This window comes from Lichenostomus cassidix, unplaced genomic scaffold (genome assembly GCF_008360975.1).
Source record: "Lichenostomus cassidix isolate B80296 unplaced genomic scaffold, HeHo_3.0 HiC_scaffold_528, whole genome shotgun sequence".
Lineage (NCBI taxonomy): Eukaryota > Metazoa > Chordata > Aves > Passeriformes > Meliphagidae > Lichenostomus > Lichenostomus cassidix.
The window spans coordinates 101364-120050 of record NW_028147563.1 but is presented as its reverse complement, the minus strand read 5'-3'; the positions used below and the strand labels follow the sequence as shown (position 1 = coordinate 120050).

Below are 18687 nucleotides of genomic sequence, written 5' to 3'. Positions count from 1 at the left end.
CTATCTCCCTGTCACCATCCCTGCCACCATCCTTGTCCCCATCTTTGTCACCATCCCCTGCCACCACCCCCTAGTGACCATTCTCTGTCCCCATTGCCTGTCCCCATTCCCTGTCACCACCCCTGCCACTGTCCCCTTTCACCATCCCTGGCACTCTTGCCACCGTGCACTGTCACCATCCCTGTCACCTTCCCTGGCCACTTCTGCCACCGTTCCCACCACCATCCCCTGTCTCCATCCTCTGCCTGCCTCTCTGTCCCCATTGTCCTCACCACTGTCCCCGTGGGTGTCCCCCGGGTGTCCCCGTGGGTGTCCATTGGGTGTCCCCTGGGTGACACGCTGTCCCCACAGCTCCGCAGCGAGTACATGCAGAGCTACGCCAGCAAGGTCAGCGAGGGCATGGCGCTGCAGCTTGGCTGCCTCGAGCTCCGGTATGGCCCTGTGTCCCCTTGTCCCCGTGTGTCCCCATGTGTCCCCTTGTGTCTCTGTGTGTCCCTGAGCCCCCATGTGTCTCCATGTGTCCCTCTGTCCCCTTGTCCCCATCTGTCCCCATGTATCTCCATGTGTCCCTGTGTGTCCCCATGTCCTTGTGTCTCTGTGTCCCCTTGATCTTGTGTCCCCTCTGTCCCCATGTTCCTATGTCCCCTTGTCCCTCTGTCCCCATGTCCTTGCATCCCTATGTGTCCCTCTGTCCTCTCCTTGTGTCCCTGTGTCCTTGTTTCCCTCTGTCTCTGTCTTTGTGTCCTTGTGCCCTTGTGTCCCCATGTCCCTCTTTCTCTATGTCCCTCTGTACCCACGTCCTTGTGTCCCCATGTCCTTGTGTCCCCATATCCTCGTGTCTCTGTGTCCCTCTGTCCTTCTCTCCTCGTGTCCCTGTGTCTCTGTCCCTGTGTCTGCATGTCTCTGTTTTTGTGTCCCTGTGTCCCCATGTCCATCTGTCCTCGTGTCCCTCTCTCCCTCCATCCTTGAGTCCTTCTGTCCTTGTGTCCCCCTGTCTTTGTGTCCATGTCCCTCTGTGTCCCTTTGTCCCTGTGTCTGTATCCCTGTGTCCCTCTTGTGTCTCTCTGTCCCCATGTCCCTGTGTCCTTCTGTCCTTGTGTCCCTCTGTCTTTGTGTCCTTCTGTCCCCATGTCCCCGTGTCCCCATGTCCTTCTCTCCTTGTGTCCCTCTCTCCCTCTGTCCCTGTGTCCCTCTGCTGCCATGTCCCTGTGTCCCTCTGTCCTTCTGTCCTTGTGTCCCTTTGTCCCCGTGTCCTTCCCTCCTTGTGTCCCCGTGTCCTTCTCTCCTTGTGTCCCCATGTCCTTCTCTCCTTTTGTCCCTCTGTCCCTGTGTCCCTCTGCTGCTATGTCCCTGTGTCCCTCTCTCCCCATGTCCCTGTGTCCCTCTGTCCTTCTCTCCTTGTGTCCGTCTGTCCCTGTGTCACTCTGTCCCCGTGTCCCTCTTGTTCCCTCTGCTGCTATGGGAGGTCTGGGGGATGGGAATGGGATGGGGAAGAGGTGGGAAGGTCCAGATCTTCCAGAGGTGGAAGGAGGGACATGGAGGGACATGGAGGGACATGGAGGGACATGGGGGATGTGGGGACATTGGGGGGACATGGGGGATGTGGGGGTGTGGGGACATAGAGGGACATGGGGATGTGGGGACATGTGGGGACATAGAGGGACATGGGGATGTGGGGACATGTGGGGACATAGAGGGACATGGGGATGTGGGGACATAGAAGGACATGGAAGATGTGGGGACATGAGGGACATGGGGGATGTGGGGACATGAGGGACATGGGGGATGTGGGGTTATGGGGGATTTAGGGACATGGGAGATGTGGGGACATGGAGGGACGCGTGTCACCAGCCGATATCCCCGTCCCTTGGTCCCGCAGGAGGTTCTACAAGGACATGCCCCAGAACGCCTTGGACAAGAAATCCAACTTCGAGTTCCTGGAGTGAGTCTGGGCCTGGAGCCTCCACCTCAGCCCAGCAGGGACCTGCTGGTGGCCTTCGTCATCCTCCCTCTGCTCCTCATCTTCATCATCTTCCTCATCCTCCCACAGCTCCTCATCCTCCCACAACTTCTCATCCTTCTCCTCCCCCCACAACTCCTCCTCCTCCTCCCACTTTTCCTCATCTTCTGGTGGTTCCTTATCCTCCTCCAGCTTATCCCATGGCTTCTCATCCTCCTGTTGCTCCTCACGCTCCTCATCCTTCCATGGCTTCTCATCCTTCTCAACTTCTCATCCTCCCATGGCTCCTCATCCTCCTCAAATCCTCATCCTCCTCATCCTCCCACATCTCCTGATCTTCCTGCAGCTCCCCATTCTCCTGTAGTTCCTCATCCTCCCACAACTCCTCCTCCTTCTCCTCCCTCTGTTCCTCATCTGCTCATGGTTCCTCATCCTCCTCCAGCTCACCCCATGGCTTCTCATCCTCCTGTTCCTCATGCTCCTCATCCTCCCATGGCTCCTCATCCTCCCATGGCTCCTCATCCTCCCATGGCTCCTCATCCTTCCATGGCTCCTCATCCTTCCACGGCTCTTCATCCTCCCACAGCTCCTCATCCTTCCATGGCTCCTCATCCTCCTCAACTCCTCATCCTCCTAATTTTCCCACAACTCATCATCTTCCTCATGCACTTGTAGGTCCTCATCCTCCTCATCTTCCCACAGCTCCTCATGCTTCCACAACTTCTCATCCTCCTGTTGTTCCTCACGCTCCTCATCCTTCCATGGCGCCCCATCCTCCCACAGCTCCTCATCCTCCTCATCCTCCCACATCTCCTGATCTTCCTGCAGCTCCCCATTCTCCTGTAGTTCCTCATCCTCCCACAACTCCTCCTCTTTCTCCTCCCTCTGTTCCTCATCTGCTCATGGTTCCTCATCCTCCTCCAGCTCACCCCATGGCTTCTCATCCTCCTGTTCCTCATGCTCCTCATCCTCCCATGGCTCCTCATCCTCCTCAACTTCTCATCCTCCCACGGTTCCTCAGCCTCCAACCACTCCTCATCCTCCTCATTCACTTGTAGCTCCTCATTCTCCCACAGCTCCTTTTTCTTCCACAACTTCTCATCCTCCTCATCCTTCTCATATTCCCACATCTCCACATTCTCCTACATCTCCTCATCCTCCAACAGCTCCTCATCCTCCCACATTTTGTCATCTTCCCGCAGCTCCCCATTCTCCTGTAGCACCTCATCCTCCCATGGCTCCTCATCCTCCTCATCATCCCACAACTCCTCCTCATCCTTCTCCTCCCTCTGTTCCTCATCTTCTCGTGGTTCCTCATCCTCCTCCAGCTCACCCCGTAGCTTCTCGTCCTCCTTTAGTTCCTCAGCCTCCTGCAGCTCCATATTCTCAACTTTTCATCCTCCTCAGATCCACACCCTCCTCATTTCCTCACATCTCCTCATCCTCCTCATTGTCCCACATCTCCTCATCCTCCTCATTGTCCCACATCTCCTCATCCTCCCACAGCTCCTTCTTTTTCCACAACTTCTCATCCTCCTCATCCTCCTCATCCTCCTCTTTTTCCCACATCTCCTCATCCACTTGTAGCTCCACATCCTCCTCCAGCTCCTCATCCTTGGAGAGGAGAGATGGGAACCCTCCACCCCCTTTTCCCCACCAGATCTCCCCTCAGCTCCCCCTTCCCTCGGTCTCCTCCATCCCACTCCCCCCAGAACCCTCACACCTCCCCAGGATTGGGAATTCCTGCTGACATTCCCCGAATTCTCTGCTCCGCAGGAAGGAGGTGGGGCTGGACCTGTTCTTCCCCAGCCAGATGCAGGAGAACCTGAAGGTGAGGGACGCGGCTGGGACACGGGTGGGACACCTGGGGGCACCTGTGACCATGCATCTGTGTGTGTCCATGTCCCTGTATCCGTGTGCATCCCCATATCCCTGTGTCCCTATCCCCATCCATGCTCCTATGTCCATGCTTGTCCATCTGTGTGTCCCCATGTGTGTCCATGTGTATCCATGTGTGTCCATGTCCCTGTATCCATGTGAATCCCCATATCGCCATGTGTCCATGTGTGTCCATGTGTGTCCATGTCCCGTATCCATGTGCCTTCCCAAATCCCTATGCCCCTATCCCCACCCACACTCCCGTGTCCATGCGTGTCCATGCGTGTCCATGCATGTCCGTGTGTGTCCATGTCCCGTATCCATGTGCATCCCCATATCCCTGTGTCCCTATCCCCATCCATGCTCCTATGTCCATGCTTGTCCATCTGTGTGTCCCCATGTGTGTCCATGTGTATCCATGTGTATCTGTGTTGCGTATCCATGTGAATCCCCATATCCCCATGTGTTCATGTGTGTCCATGTCCCCTATCCATGTGAATCCCCATGTGTCCCCATGTGTCCATGTGTGTCCATGTCCCTGTATCCATGTGAATCCCCATATCCCCATGTGTCCATGTGTGTCCATGTGTGTCCATGTCCCCTATCCATGTGAATCCCCATGTGTCCATGCGTGTCCATGTGTGTCCATGTCCCCGTATCCATGTGAATCCCCATATTCCTGTGTGTCCATGCATGTCCATGTGTATCCATGTCCCCTATCCATGTGAATCCCCATATCCCCGTCTCCATGTGTGTCCATGTCCCTGTATCCATGTGAATCCCCATATCCCCATGTGTCCATGTGTATCCATGTGTATCCATGTCCCCTATCCATGTGAATCCCCATATCCCCGTCTCCATGTGTGTCCATGTCCCTGTATCCATGTGAATCCCCATATCCCCATGTGTCCATGTGTATCCATGTGTATCCATGTCCCCTATCCATGTGAATCCCCATATCCCCGTCTCCATGTGTGTCCATGTCCCTGTATCCATGTGAATCCCCATATCCCCATGTGTCCATGCGTGTCCATGTGTGTCCATGTGTATCCATGTGAATCCCCATATCCCTGTGTGTCCATGCGTGTCCATGCGTGTCCATGCGTGTCCATGCGTGTCCATGCGTGTCCATGCGTGTCCATGCGTGTCCATGCGTGTCCATGCGTGCCCATGCGTGCCCATGTCCCCGTATCCATGTACATTCCCATACTCCTCTATACCCATACCCCACCCGTGTCCATCCGTGTGTCCGGCCCCATCCCGCTCCCCATCCCGCTGTTCCTGTATCCGACGCCGTGTCCCCGCGGGTGTCCCGGCAGCCGCGGCAGCTGCGGAAGATGATCCAGCAGACGTTCCAGCAGTACGCGCTGCTGCGGGAAGAGGAGTGCGTCCTCAAGTTCCTGCACACCCTGGCCACCTTCGCGCCCATCGACCAGGAGAGCTTCCGCTGCCAGCTCGTCGTGCGTGCGCGGGATGTGGGATGTGGGACGTGGGATAATGGGACGTGGGATATGGGATAATGGGGTGTGGGATATGGGATAATGGGATGTGGGATATGGGATACGGGATATGGGATGTGGGATGTGGGATAATGGGATGTGGGATGTGGGATATAGGATATGGGATATGGGATGTGGGATGTGGGATAATGGGATGTGGGATAAGGGACATGGGATACAGGATATGGGATATGGGATGTGGGATGTGGCATACGGGATACGGGATGTGGGATAGGGGATGAGGGATATGGGATATAGGATAGGGGATCATGGGATATGGGATATAGGAGACAGGATACGGGATATGGGATACAGGGTATAGGATACAGGATAGGGGATATGGGATGTGAGATATGGGATCATGGGTTACGGGATATGGGATATAGGAGACAGCATATGGGATATGGGATACGGGATAAGGGATATGGGATGGAGTTGGATGGATTTGGGTGGGATGGGATGGAGTTGGACAGTGCAGGATTGAGATGGGATAGGGTGAGATGATGGGATGGGGATGGGGATGGAGATGGGGATGGGGATGAGCATGGGATGGGGTGGGATGGGATGGAAGCAAAGGATTGGGATGGGATGGAAGTGCACTATCCGGATTGGGATGGGATGAAAGTACAGGATTGGGATAGTGATAGGATGGTAGTGCAGGAGGATTGGGATGGGATGCGATGGGATGGGATGGGATGGGATGGAGCAGGATTGGGGTGGGATTAGGATGAGGATGGCAGTGCAGGAGGATTTGGATGGGATGGCATGGCATGGCATGGTATGGAGATGGGATGGGATGGAGTTGGGATGTTCTGGGGATGGAATGAGATGGGTAGGATGTTTTGTGGGTTGGGTCTTATGGAGATGGTGTGGGATCAGGATGGGATGAATTGGGATGGGAATGGGATGGGGTTGGGATGGGATGGAATGGGGCTGGACGGGATGGGAATGAAGATGGGGATGGGATGGCTTTCCATGGCATGGAATGGGAATGGGATGGGGATGGGACCTGACCCTTGGGATACTCCTCATCCCAATTTCCCTCTGCTCTGGCTGCCCCCAGCAAGGATGGAACATCACCGTGGATTTGGTCATCGGCCCCAAGGGCATCCGGCAGGTGACCAGCAAGGACGCCAAGGTGGGAATTCCGGGCTGGGAATTGGGGGGTTCCTAATCCGGAATCAGTGATTCAACTCAGCATGGATTTAATTCCCGACGGATTCCCCCTTCCCAGCCCACCTGCCTGGCGGAATTCCGGGACATCAAGTCCATCCGGTGCTCCAGAGTGGAGGATGACCAGGCTCTGCTGCAGCTGGGGCTCAGCGGAACCCCCCCGGTGAGGAGCTGGGAGAGAATTCCTGGGAATGCTGGGTGGGCTGGGTGGGATCCCTGGGGATCAGGCGGGATTTGTGGGAAGCTCCATTTCCAGCCCCTTAGGTGAGGATTTGGGGCATCCTGGGAATGCTGGGTGGGATGGATGGGATTGGTGGGATCCCTGTGGAGCTTCTGGCAAATCCTGCCTCATCCATCTCCCACCCTGGTCAAGGGGAAATGATCCCTGAAAATTCAGGAATGTCCCTGTTCCAACCCTTTCCTGGGAATGCTCCTCCAGTGCTGGGAGTGCTGTTCCAGGGGTCTCGGGATGGTGGGAAGGATGATGGTGGAAAACTGGGATGGGCTATGGGGTGGGAGAAGGGCTGATCCATCGTCCCATCCTGGAATTCCCAAGTCCCTGGCAATCAAGACGTCATCACTGGCGGAGGCGGAAAACATGGCCGACCTCATCGACGGCTACTGCCGGCTCCAGGGGGGCTCGGAGACATCGCTCATCGTATTCCCGAGGAAAGGTGGGAATCCAGGGGTGGTGGGATCGGGTGGGGTTGGATGTTTTGGGGATTGGATGGAGATGGGATGGGATTGGATTAGGATGGGATGGAGATGGGATGGGGATGGGATGGGATGGAGATGGGATGGGATTAGGATGGGATGGGGATGGAGATGGGATGGGATTAGGATGGGATTAGGATGGGATAGGGATGGGATGGAGATGGGATGGGATTGTGATGGGATGGGATTAGGATGGGATTGGGTTGAGATGGAGATGGGATGGAGATGGGATGGGATTGGGATGGGATTGGGATGGGGATGGGATGGAGATGGGATGGAATTAGGATGGGGTTAGGATGGGATTAGGATGGGATGGAGATGGGATGGGATTAGGATGAGATGGAGATGGGATGGAGATGGGACAGGATTGGGATGGGATGGAGATGGGATGGGATTAGGATGGGATGGAGTTGAATGGGATAGGGATAGGATAGGGTTGAATGGGATAGGGATGGGATAGGTATAGGGATGGAGATGGTGATGGCATGGGGTGGGGTGGGGATGGTTTGGATGTCATCGGAATGGGGTAGAGATGACATGGGATGGAATGGAGTTGGAATGGAATGGGATGGGATAGGGATGACAATGGGGATGGGATGGCTTTTCATGGAATGGGATGAGATGAGAAGGGATGCAGTTGGAATGGGTGTGGGGATGGCAATGGGATGGGAATGGAGTTGGGATGGGTTGGGTTGCATGTTATGGGGATGGGACGGAGATGGGATGGGATAGAATGGGACAGGAATTTTCCCTCTCCTCTCTGCAGAGCGGGAGAAGAGGATCAGCCTCCCGCAGATCCCAGCCCCGTGAGTGATCCTGACCCTTTCCCAGGATTCCTGACCCCGGTATCCTTCCTTATCCCCATCCCGGTCCCTGACCCTCTTCCCACCCTCAGGAATCTCGGGGAGAGGATTTCCACGTTTTCCCACAGCATCAGTGGGGGTGAGTTTTTGTCTCTTCTCCCTTCCCATCATCCCTGGGGTGTGGGCAGAGATTTAGGACACATTCCATATGGGATTTGGGAAGGCTGGACACCCTCAGCTCTTTTCCAGAGGGTTGGGATGCCTCCAAGCATCCTGGAGGAGCTCCAGACCCTCTGGAGATGCTGGAAAACCCCCCCAACCAATGAGCTTCCTGATCCCAATCCCACACCCCGTTTTTCCCCAGATTCCGATATTTACGCCGAAATCCTGGATGAATCCTCAAGGCCAAGATCTGGAAGTAGGTGCTTCCCCTGGGAATTCTCCGGCTGAGGTGTCCCAGTTCCTCCTGCCCATCCCAAATTCCTGTCCCATCCTCACTGAACACCTCAGAACATCCTGGAGGAACTGGCATGAGTCGTGGGGCAGATCCATGGATCCTTGGAATGGTGGAGAGGGCAGATCCATGGATTCTCATGGAAGGGGAGGGCAGATCTATGGAATGATGGAGAGGGAAGATCCATGGATCCTTGGAATGATGGAGAGAGCAGATCCATGGATCTTCATAGATAGAAAGGGTAGAATCCATGGATTATCATGGATGGACATGGCAGATCCATGGATCCTTGTGGGAATGATAGAGAGGGCAGAATCCATTGATTCTCATGGATGGAGAGGACAGGATCCATGGATCTGTGTGGGAATGATGGAGAGGGCAGATCCATGGATCCACATGGATGGAGAGGGCAGATCCATGAATCCTTGGAATGATGGACAGGGCAGATCCATGGATCCTTGTGGGAACAATGGAGAGCACAGATCCATGGATCCTTGGAAAGATGTAGAGGGCAGATCCATGGATCCTTGTGGGAATGATGGAGAGGGCAGATCCATGGATTCCCATGGATGGAAAGGGCAGATCCATGGATCCATGTGGGAATGATGGAAAGGGCAAAATCCATGGATCCTCATGGATGGAGAGGGCAGATCCATGGATCCTTGTGGGAATGATGGAGATGGCAGATCCATGGATCCTCATGGAAAGAGAGGGAAAATCCATGGATTCTCGTGGATGGGGAGGGCAGATCCATGAATCCTTGGAATTATGGAGAGGGCAAATCCATGGATCCTCATGGATGGAGAGTGCAGATCCATGGATCCTCATGGTTGGAGCACACAGATCCATGGATTCTCATGGATGGAGAGGGCAGATCCATATCCATGGATCCTTGGAATGATGGACAGGGCAGATCCATGGATCCTTGTGGGAATGATAGGGCAGATCCATGGATCCTCATGGATGGAGAGGGCAGATCCATGGATCCTTGGGATGATAGACAGGGCAGATCCATGGATCCTTGTGGGAATGATAGAGAGGGCAGAATCCACTGATTCTCATGGATGGACAGGACATGATCCATGGATCTGTGTGGGAATGATGGAGATGGCAGATCCATGGATCCTCATGGATGGAAAGGGCAGATCCATGGATCCTTGGGATGATAGAGAGGGCAGATCCATGAATTCTCATGGATGGACAGGGCAGATCCATGGATCCTTGGGATGATAGAGAGGGCAGATCCATGAATTCTCATGGATGGACAGGGCAGATCCATGGATCCTTGGGATGATAGAGAGGGCAGATCCATGAATTCTCATGGATGGACAGGGCAGATCCATGGATCCTTGGGATGATAGAGAGGGCAGATCCATGAATTCTCATGGATGGACAGGGCAGATCCATGGATCCTTGGGATGATAGAGAGGGCAGATCCATGAATTCTCATGGATGGACAGGGCAGATCCATGGATCCTTGGGATGATAGAGAGGGCAGATCCATGGATCCTCATGGTTGGAGCACACAGATCCATGGATCCATGTGGGAATGATGGAGAGGGCAGATCCATGGATCCTCATGGATGGAAAGGGCAGATCCATGGATCCTTGGAATGATGGAGAGGCCAGATCCATGGATCCTCATGGATGGAGAGGGAAGACCCAGGGATATTCCCGATTATCCCGGGGGGGGATCTGCCCTCGGAATGATTTGGGATAAAGTCCCCTTTTCCCTCTTCCCATCCCCACGAAGTCCAGCACTATTTGATTTCCCGGGATGACGTCGCACTGGGCAGGATCCTCGGGGAAGGATTCTTCGGAGAGGTCTACGAGGGAATTTACACCACCCCGGTGAGATTCCCGCCCTTTCCCCGCCATCCCAAATCCGGGATCCGGGCGGGGTTTGGGATATCCCATTCCCACTTTTCCCTCTCTGAGCAGAAGGGTGAGCGCATCAACGTGGCCGTGAAGACCTGCAAGAAGGATTGCAGTCCGGAAAACCGGGAAAAATTCCTGAGTGAAGCTGGTATCCCGAGGGTTCTGCAGGGTTTTTGGGGTCTCGAGGGTCCTGCTGGGGTTTTTTGGGATCCCGAGGGTCCTGCTGGGGTTTTTGGGATCCCGAGGGTCCTGCTGGGGTTTTTGGGATCTCAAGGGGGTTCCTGTTGGGTTCTTCTTGGGGTTCTGAGGGTCCTGCTGGGGTATTTTGGGATCCCGAGGGTTCTGTGGGGGTTTTTGGGATCCCGAGAGTCCTGCTGTGTTTTTTGGGGATCCTGAGTGTTCTGCTGGGTTTTTTAGGATCCTGAGGGCCCTGCTGGGGTTTTTTTGGATCCTGAGTGTCCTGCTGGGTTTTTTGGGATCCTGAGGTTTTTGTTGGGGTTTTTTTAGGATCCTGAGGGTCCTGCTGGGTTTTTTTTGGGATCCCGAGTGTTCTGCCAGGGTTTTCTGGGATAAGATCCCACTCAGGGCTCACGTGGGTGGGGACAGGATGACACAACCTTGTCCTGGCATCTCCCGGTGGCTTTTTGGGGAGAAGTGGCCTTTGGAATGCTGGACTGGGGAAAAGGGAGTCAATCCATGCCGAGACACCTGGGATAGGATCCCAAAAACCCCCAGATTATGGGAAGGGATTATTGGAAGGGGGAAGCTGCTGGAATTCCTGCTGGAATTCCCAGGTGAGGCCATCGATCCTAAAAACCAGGAGATCTAACCCCTTTGGAAAATCCCAGGCATTCCTCTCTCTCTGCCTCCATCCCCTGGGACAGGGATTGGAATTCCTGGAATTGGGATCCCCCATTCTGAGTTGGGAATTCCACAGCCCCCGGGACGGGGATTAGGATTTCCAGAATCAGGAATTCCCCAGACTGATTTGGGAATTCCACAGGCCCAGGGACAGGGATTGGGACTCCTGGAATCAGGAATTCTGAGGTGGGAATACCACAGCCCCCAGGACAGGGATTGGGATTTCCAAAATCAGGAATTCCTCATTTTGAGGTGGGAATTCCACAGCCCCTAGACCAGGGATTGGGACTCCCAGAATTGGGAATTCCGAGGTGGGAATTCCACAGCCCCTGGGACAGGGATTGTGACTCCTGGAACTGGGAATTCCCCATTCCAAGGCAGGAATTTCACAACCCCTGAGACAGGGATCAGGACTCCCGAAACTGAGAATTCTGAGGTGGGAATCCCACAGCCCCCGGGACAGGGATTGGGATTTCCAAAATCGGGATTCCCCCATTCTGAGGTGGGAATTCCACAGCCCATGGGACAGGGATCGGGACTCCCAGGATTGGGAATTCCCCATTCTGAGTTGGAAATTCCATAGCTCCTGGACAGGGATCAGGACTCCTGGAATTGGGAATTCCGAGGCGGGAATTCCACAGGCCCAGGGACAGGGATTGTGACTCCTGGAACTGGGAATTCTCCATTCCAAATTGGGAATTCCACAGCCCCTGGAACAGGGATTAGGATTTCCGGAATTGGGAATTCCCCATTCCAAGGCGGGAATTCCACAGTTCCTGGGATAGGTATTGGGACTCCTGCAATCAGGAATTCCCCATTCTGAGTTGGGAATTCTACGGTCCCAAGGACAGGGATTGGCACTCCCGGAATCGGGAATTCCCCATTCCGAGGTGGGAATTCCACAGCCCCTGAGACAGGGATCAGGACTCCCAAAATTGAAAATTCCAAGGTGGGAGTTCCACAGCCCCTGGGAGAGGGACCGGGACTCCCAGAATCCGGAATTCCGAGGTGGGAATCCCACAGCACCCAGGACAGGGATCAGGACTCCCAGAACCGGGAATTCCCCATTCCGAGGCGGCAATTCCGCCATTCCCGCAGTGCTGATGAAGAAGCTGGACCACCCGCACATCGTGAAGCTCATCGGCATCGCCGAGGACGAGCCCACCTGGATCGTCATGGAGCTCTATCCCTACGGAGAGGTCAGACCCCGTTCCCGCCCCCATCCCGGCATTCCCGCCGGAATTCCGGCGCTGATCCCGGCGGGAATTTGCGGTTGCAGCTGGGGCAGTACCTGGAGCGGCAGCGGCCGCCGGTGCCTGTGCTGGTGCTGTTCGCGCTGCAGGTGGGCAAAGCCTTGGCTTACCTGGAGGCTCTCAGCTGCGTCCACAGGTCAGCAGGAACGGGATCCGGCGGGATTCGGGATGGGATTGGGATCCAACAGGATTTGGGACGGGATTGGGGCTGTGTGGGATTACGGATGGGATTGGGGTCGGGTGGGATGTAGAATGGGGTCAGGGTTGGGTGGGATTCGGGATGGGATTTAGGGTCAGGTGGGATTCGCAATGGGATTGGGAGCCGGGTGGGATTTGGGATGGGAGTGGGATCCAGTGGGATTCAGGATGGAACTGGGGTTGGGTGGGATTCGGGTTGGGATTTAGAGTCAGGTGGGATTCGGGATGGGAGCGGGGTCCGGTGGGATTTGGGATGGGATTCGGGGCTGGATGGGATTTGGGATGGGATTGGGATCTGGAGGGATTCGGGATGGGATTTAGGGTCAGGTGGGATTTGGGATGGGATTGGGAGCTGGTGGGATTCGGGATGGGATCGGGGTCTGGTGGGATTTGGGATGGGAGTGAGACTGGGCACGATTTGGGATGGGATCAGGGTTTGGTGGGATTCGGGATGAGACTGGGGTTGGGTGGGATTGGGGATGGCATCAGGGCTGGGTGGGATTTGGGATGGGATTTGAGGCCGGGTGGGACTAGGGATGGGCTCGAGGCTGGGTGGGATATGGGATGGAATTTGGGGCCGGGTGGGATTCGGGATGGGATCAGGGTCTGGTGGAATTTGGGATGGGTGGGAGGAGGTGCTGGGAACTGGGAATGGGCATGGGGAGAGGGGGAAGGGTTTGGTGGGGAATTTTTGGGAAGTGGTGTTGTCAAGGTGGGGATTCTCCTTCCCTATCTGTTTTCCATCCATTCCCTGTCCATTATCCATCTGTTCTCCATCTATTCCCCATCCATTCTCCATCCATTATCCATCCATTCTCCATCCATTTTCCATCCGCTATCCATCTGTTATCCATCCGTTTTCTGTCCATTTTCCATCCGTTTTCCATCCCTTATCCATCTGTTTTCTGTCTGTTCTCCATCCATTTTCTGTCCATTTTCCATCTGTTTTCCATCAATTATCCATCCATTATCCATCCGTTTTCTGTCCATTCTCCATCCGTTTTCCATCAATTATCCATCCATTATCCATCCGTTTTCTGTCCATTCTCCATCCATTATCCATCTGTTTTCCATCACATTTCCATCTGTTCCCCATCTCCATCCCATCTCCATCCCATCCCATCCCATCTCCATCCCATCTCCATCCCATCTCCATCCCATCTCCATCCCATCCCATCCCATCTCCATCCCATCTCCATCCCATCTCCATCCCATCTCCATCTCCATCCCATCTCCATCTCCATCCCATCCCATCCCATCCCATCCCATCCCATCCCATCCCATCCCATCCCATCCCATCCCATCCCATTATCCCATCCCATTATCCCATCCCAATCCCAACAATCCAAGCCCTTCTCTCCCCGCAGGGACATCGCCGTGAGGAACATCCTGGTGGCCTCTCCGGAATGCGTCAAACTCGGAGACTTCGGCCTCTCCCGCTACATCGAGGATGAGGAATATTACAAAGGTAGGATCCCACGGGATTGGGGCTCCCGAGGATTTCTCCGGATGGTGGGAATGAGGCGGAGATCTGGATCATTCCTGGATCTTTCCAGCTTCTGTCACCCGCCTTCCCATCAAGTGGATGGCGCCGGAATCCATCAACTTCCGACGCTTCACCACGGCCAGCGACGTCTGGATGTTCGGTGGGTGCTGGGATTGGGGTGGAGTGGGATCCTGGGATTCGGAGTGGGATCCTGGGGTTTGGAGTGGGATTCTGGGATTCAGAATGGGATTCAGTGGGATTGTGGGATTCGGAGTGGGATCCTGAGATTCAGAGTGGGATCCTGGGATTCAGAGTGGGATCCTGGGATTCAGAGTGGGATCTTGGAATTCAGAGTGGGATCTTGGGATTTATCAGTTTTCTGTGGCACGAACAGGGGATGGAATGGGATCCCGGGATTCAGAGTGGGATTTTGGGATTCATCCTCTTCCCATGGCATGCACAGGGACAAATCCCACTCCAGAATGGCAGATTATCCCAACTTTTTCCCTGGGAGAAGCCATGCTAGGGAAGGGTTTCCATTCAACCCTTGTTAGGTTCTTCCTCCTCCTCCTCCTCCAGGGATTTTAGGGAAGTTTTGGGATGAGTTAAACTCTTCCCACTCCAAATATCCATCCCCTTCCCATCCGCCCATCCCCAAAATCCTGATGTCCAAGCCCCCAGATCCCAAATCATAAATCCCAAATCCCAGATCCTAAATGCCAGAATTCCCAAATCCCAAATACTGGCAGGCAGGGATACAGATACAGGGAAAAATGAGGGATTTGAGGAAATATTGCTGACCCCAAACTTGGGGGGAGTTCCCAAAATTCCCACCCAGGAATCCCAAGTGGCCAAGTGTCCCACCTCAAAAAAACCCCAAAACCCCGGGAAGGGGCAGATTCCAGGGAATTCCCGGGAATTTGAGGTTGTCCCGGTCTACCCAACAGCCGTGTGCATGTGGGAGATCCTGAGCTACGGGAAGCAGCCGTTCTTCTGGCTGGAAAACAAGGATGTGATCGGAGTCCTGGAAAAGGGGGATCGACTCCCCAAGCCCGACCTGTGCCCTCCCGTCCTCTACACCCTCATGACGCGCTGCTGGGACTACGATCCTGGGGAACGGCCCAAATTCCAGGAGCTGGTCTGCAGCCTGAGGTGAGCTGGGAATGCTGGAATATCCATGGTGGGATGGAGGGGTGGGAATGTCAGGGAAAATGCTGGAAAAGGTTTTGGATCTGGAGTTTTTGTGGAGAAATTTGGGTTTAGAGGAGATTCGGAGACATTTTCCTGGGAAGCAAAACACTTCCATTCCAAAGGGTCTTCAAGGCTCCTCTAAGCCCAAATTCCAGGAGTTCCTTTGCAGCCTGAGGTGAACCAGGAATGCTGGAGGATCCATAGGGGAATGGAGGGATGGGAATTTGGGGGAAAAAGCTGGGAAAGGTTTTGGATCAGGAGTTTTTATGGCCAAGTTTGGGTCTGGAGGAGCATCAGAGACCTTTTCCCAGGAAGCAAAACACTTCCATCCCAAAGGGTCTCCAGTGCTCCTCTGGAGACTTTGCAGCCTGAGGTGAGCTGGAAATGCTGGAATATACATGGTGTGATGGAGGGATGGGAATGTGGGGGAAAAGCTGGGAAAGGCTCTGGATCAGGAGTTTTTATGGAAAAATTTGGGTCTGGAGGAGCATCAGAGACCTTTTCCCAGGAAGCAAAACACTTCCATCCCAAAGGGTCTCCAGTGCTCCTCTGGAGACTTTGCAGCCTGAGGTGAGCTGGGAATGCTGGAGGATCCATGGTGTGATGGAGGGGTGGGAATGTCGGGGAAAATGCTGGAAAAGGTTTTGGATCCGGAATTTTTGTGGAGAAATTTGGGTTTAGAGGAGATTCGGAGACCTTTTCCCAGGAAGCAAAACACTTCCATTCCAAAGGGTCTCCAAGGCTCCTCTAAGCCCAAATTCCAGGAGCTGCTTTGCAGCCTGAGATGAGCTGGGAATGCTGGAGGGATGGAGAAGTGGGAATGTTGGGTGAAAAGCTGGGAAAGGTTTTGGATCAGGAGTTTTAATGGCCAGGTTTTGGGAATTTTTCTGGCTAAGTTTGGGCTTGGAGGAACATTGGAGACCCTTTGGAGACCCTTTGGAAGAGGATGGAATTGAAGGGCTTTGCTTCCTGGGAAAAGCTCTCCAAAGGGTCTCCAAGGCTCCTCTAAGCCCAAATTCCAGGAGTTCCTTTGCAGCTTGAGGTGAGCTGGGAATCCGGGGTGAGGGAGAAGAGGGAAAGGCGGGAATTCCCGATTCCAGGATTGTCAACTCCTGCATCTGGGGTGAGAGAGAAGCAGGAAAGGTGGGAATTCCCAATTCCAGGATTGTCCCCTCCCCGCAGTGACATTTACTTGATGGAGAAGGAGCTGGCCAAGGAGCAGGAGAGGAACAACCGGCACCGACCTCCCAAAATCCTGGAGCCGCCGGCATTCCAGGAGCCACCTCCCAAGGTGGGGATGAGTCCAAGCCCTCCGCGGGAATCACAAATGGGATTTCCCGGATCGGATCTGGAGGAATTCCCTCTTTTTCCCGTTCCCGCAGCCCAGCAGAGCCATGTACAAGCCGCCATCCCAGAATAACCTCCTGGCTCCCAGGCTGCAATTCCAGGTGAGGCTGCAGGGCTGGAGAATCCCACGGGGGTTTGGGAATGGGAGAGCCCGGGAATGTCGTGGATTTTGGGATCCGAGGTGCTCCGCGTCACCACCGAGTGCCACCATTCCAGTGGGACCAGGAGCGCTTCCTGCTCCAGGATTGGTCCATCTGGGAATCATGGAGTCGTTGAGGTTGGAAAATCCCACAGAACCCGTGGAGTCCAACCATTCCCAGCACTGATCCCAAAAATCCACAGGGATTTCCATCCATCCAGGATTAGGGATTCATCCACCACTCCAGCTGTGCCAGGCGTGGATGGACTTTTCCAGGCTGGAATTATTCCCAATATCCATATATAATGGGAATTATTCCCAACTCCCCTGGCACAGCTGGAAGCCATTCCCTCTCATCCCATCCCTCATTTCCTGGGAGCAAATCCCGATCCCACCCGGCTGCCCCATTCTGGGAGGGAATTCCGGAGAAAATTCCCATCTTTTCTCCAGGCTGAGCTTTCCCAGCTCCCTCAGCCATTCCCGATTTCTCCGGATGAGCCCCCAAACCTCTTCGGAGGCCATTTTTCAGGACAGGCCTATCCCATTCCCAAATTCCCGCTCTTCCCGCGCTCCCGCTCTGTCCGTGTGTCTAACCTTTTCCGTGGGCTCGTTCCGTGCCTGCTCCGCTCCCGCCGCCGCTCCCGCGCCGTTCCCGCATTCCCAGGTTCCGGAGGGGCTCTGCGCCAGCTCTCCCACCCTCGCCAGTCCCGCGGAATTCCCGAGCCCGGCCAATTCCCGGCGCACGCCGCCTCCCAGCCGCCACAACGTCTTCAAGCGCCACAGCATGAGGGTAAGCCCGGAATTCCCGTCGGGATTCGCCAATCCGGAGGGATTCCCGATCCGCCGCAACGCTCCCGTTGGGATCTGCTTTCCGCCGTCGCTGCTTCCCGCTGCTTCTCGCTGCTTCCCGCTCAGTGGTGTTCCCGTCGGATGCCGTGGGAGGGTCAAATCCCGTTCCCAATGGAAGGATCAACCTTTGGGATGTCTCCATGCATGTTCTCCCCATATCCCGGATTTTGTGGGATGAGCCGCCGGCATGGCGTTCCCGAAAAATGAGCATGGAATGCATGGCTGGTGCTCCTCGGGCTCGGTGTTGGGATCTCACCCAAGATTCCCGAGGGGGATTTTCCAGCTCGGCGGCTGTTATCCCAAAATTTCTGCCGGGATTTCTCGGGATGCTCCGAGCCGGTGTGCCGGGAATGCCGCGGTGCCGGCGCGTCTATCCCGGCGGGAATGAGCCGCTTCCCGCTGGGCTGGAATGTGGTGCTGGGAGATGTGGCTGACTCTCCCTGCTGGAAATCCGATTTCTCCCTAGATTTCCCCCTTTTTCCCCTTTCTCCCCCCTCTTTCCCCCCTTTTTCCTCTCCTTTTTTCTCCCTTTTCCCCCCTTCCCCCCATTTTTTCTCTCCTTTTTTCTCCCTTCCCCCTCTTCCCTCCCTTCTCCCCCTTTCCCTCCCTTTTTCTCTCCTTTTTCCTTCTTTTCCCCTTTTCCCTCCTTTTCCCTTGTTTTCTCCTTTATCCCCATTTTCTTCCCTTATTCCCTTTTTCCTCCTTTCCCCTTTTCCCTCCTTTTCCCCCTTCTTTCTCCTTCATCCCTTTTTTCTTTCCCGTCTTTCTCTCCTTTTCCACCTTTTTCTAGTTTTCCCCTTTTTTCTCCTTTATCCCATTTCTCCCCCATTTCCTCCTTTTTTCCCCATTTCCTCCTTTTTTTCTCCTTTATCCTACCTTTTCCCCCCTTTTCTGCCTTTTCCCCCCTTTGCCCTTTTTTCCAACTTTTCCCCTTTTTTCTCCTCTATCCCCATGTTTCCTCCTTCTCCCCTTTTTCCTTCTTTTCCCCTTTTTCCTCCTTTCCC

At 54.7% G+C, this 18687-nt stretch overlaps 1 protein-coding gene and 1 pseudogene across 1 annotated transcript in view; both read left to right on the top strand.

Moving 5' to 3' along the window:
- LOC146422060 (uncharacterized) overlaps positions 1 to 1946 on the top strand; it is a 2813-nt pseudogene extending 867 nt beyond the window's left edge.
- LOC146422059 (protein-tyrosine kinase 2-beta-like) overlaps positions 1 to 18687 on the top strand; it is a 58098-nt gene that overhangs the window by 34186 nt on the left and 5225 nt on the right. The window contains exons 19-24 of the mRNA XM_085046752.1: positions 14039 to 14139; positions 14228 to 14317; positions 15105 to 15309; positions 16531 to 16639; positions 16731 to 16796; positions 17499 to 17641. Of these exons, the coding sequence (XP_084902878.1) occupies positions 14039 to 14139; positions 14228 to 14317; positions 15105 to 15309; positions 16531 to 16639; positions 16731 to 16796; positions 17499 to 17641 (714 nt within the window). The remainder of the gene's footprint in view (positions 1 to 14038; positions 14140 to 14227; positions 14318 to 15104; positions 15310 to 16530; positions 16640 to 16730; positions 16797 to 17498; positions 17642 to 18687) is intronic.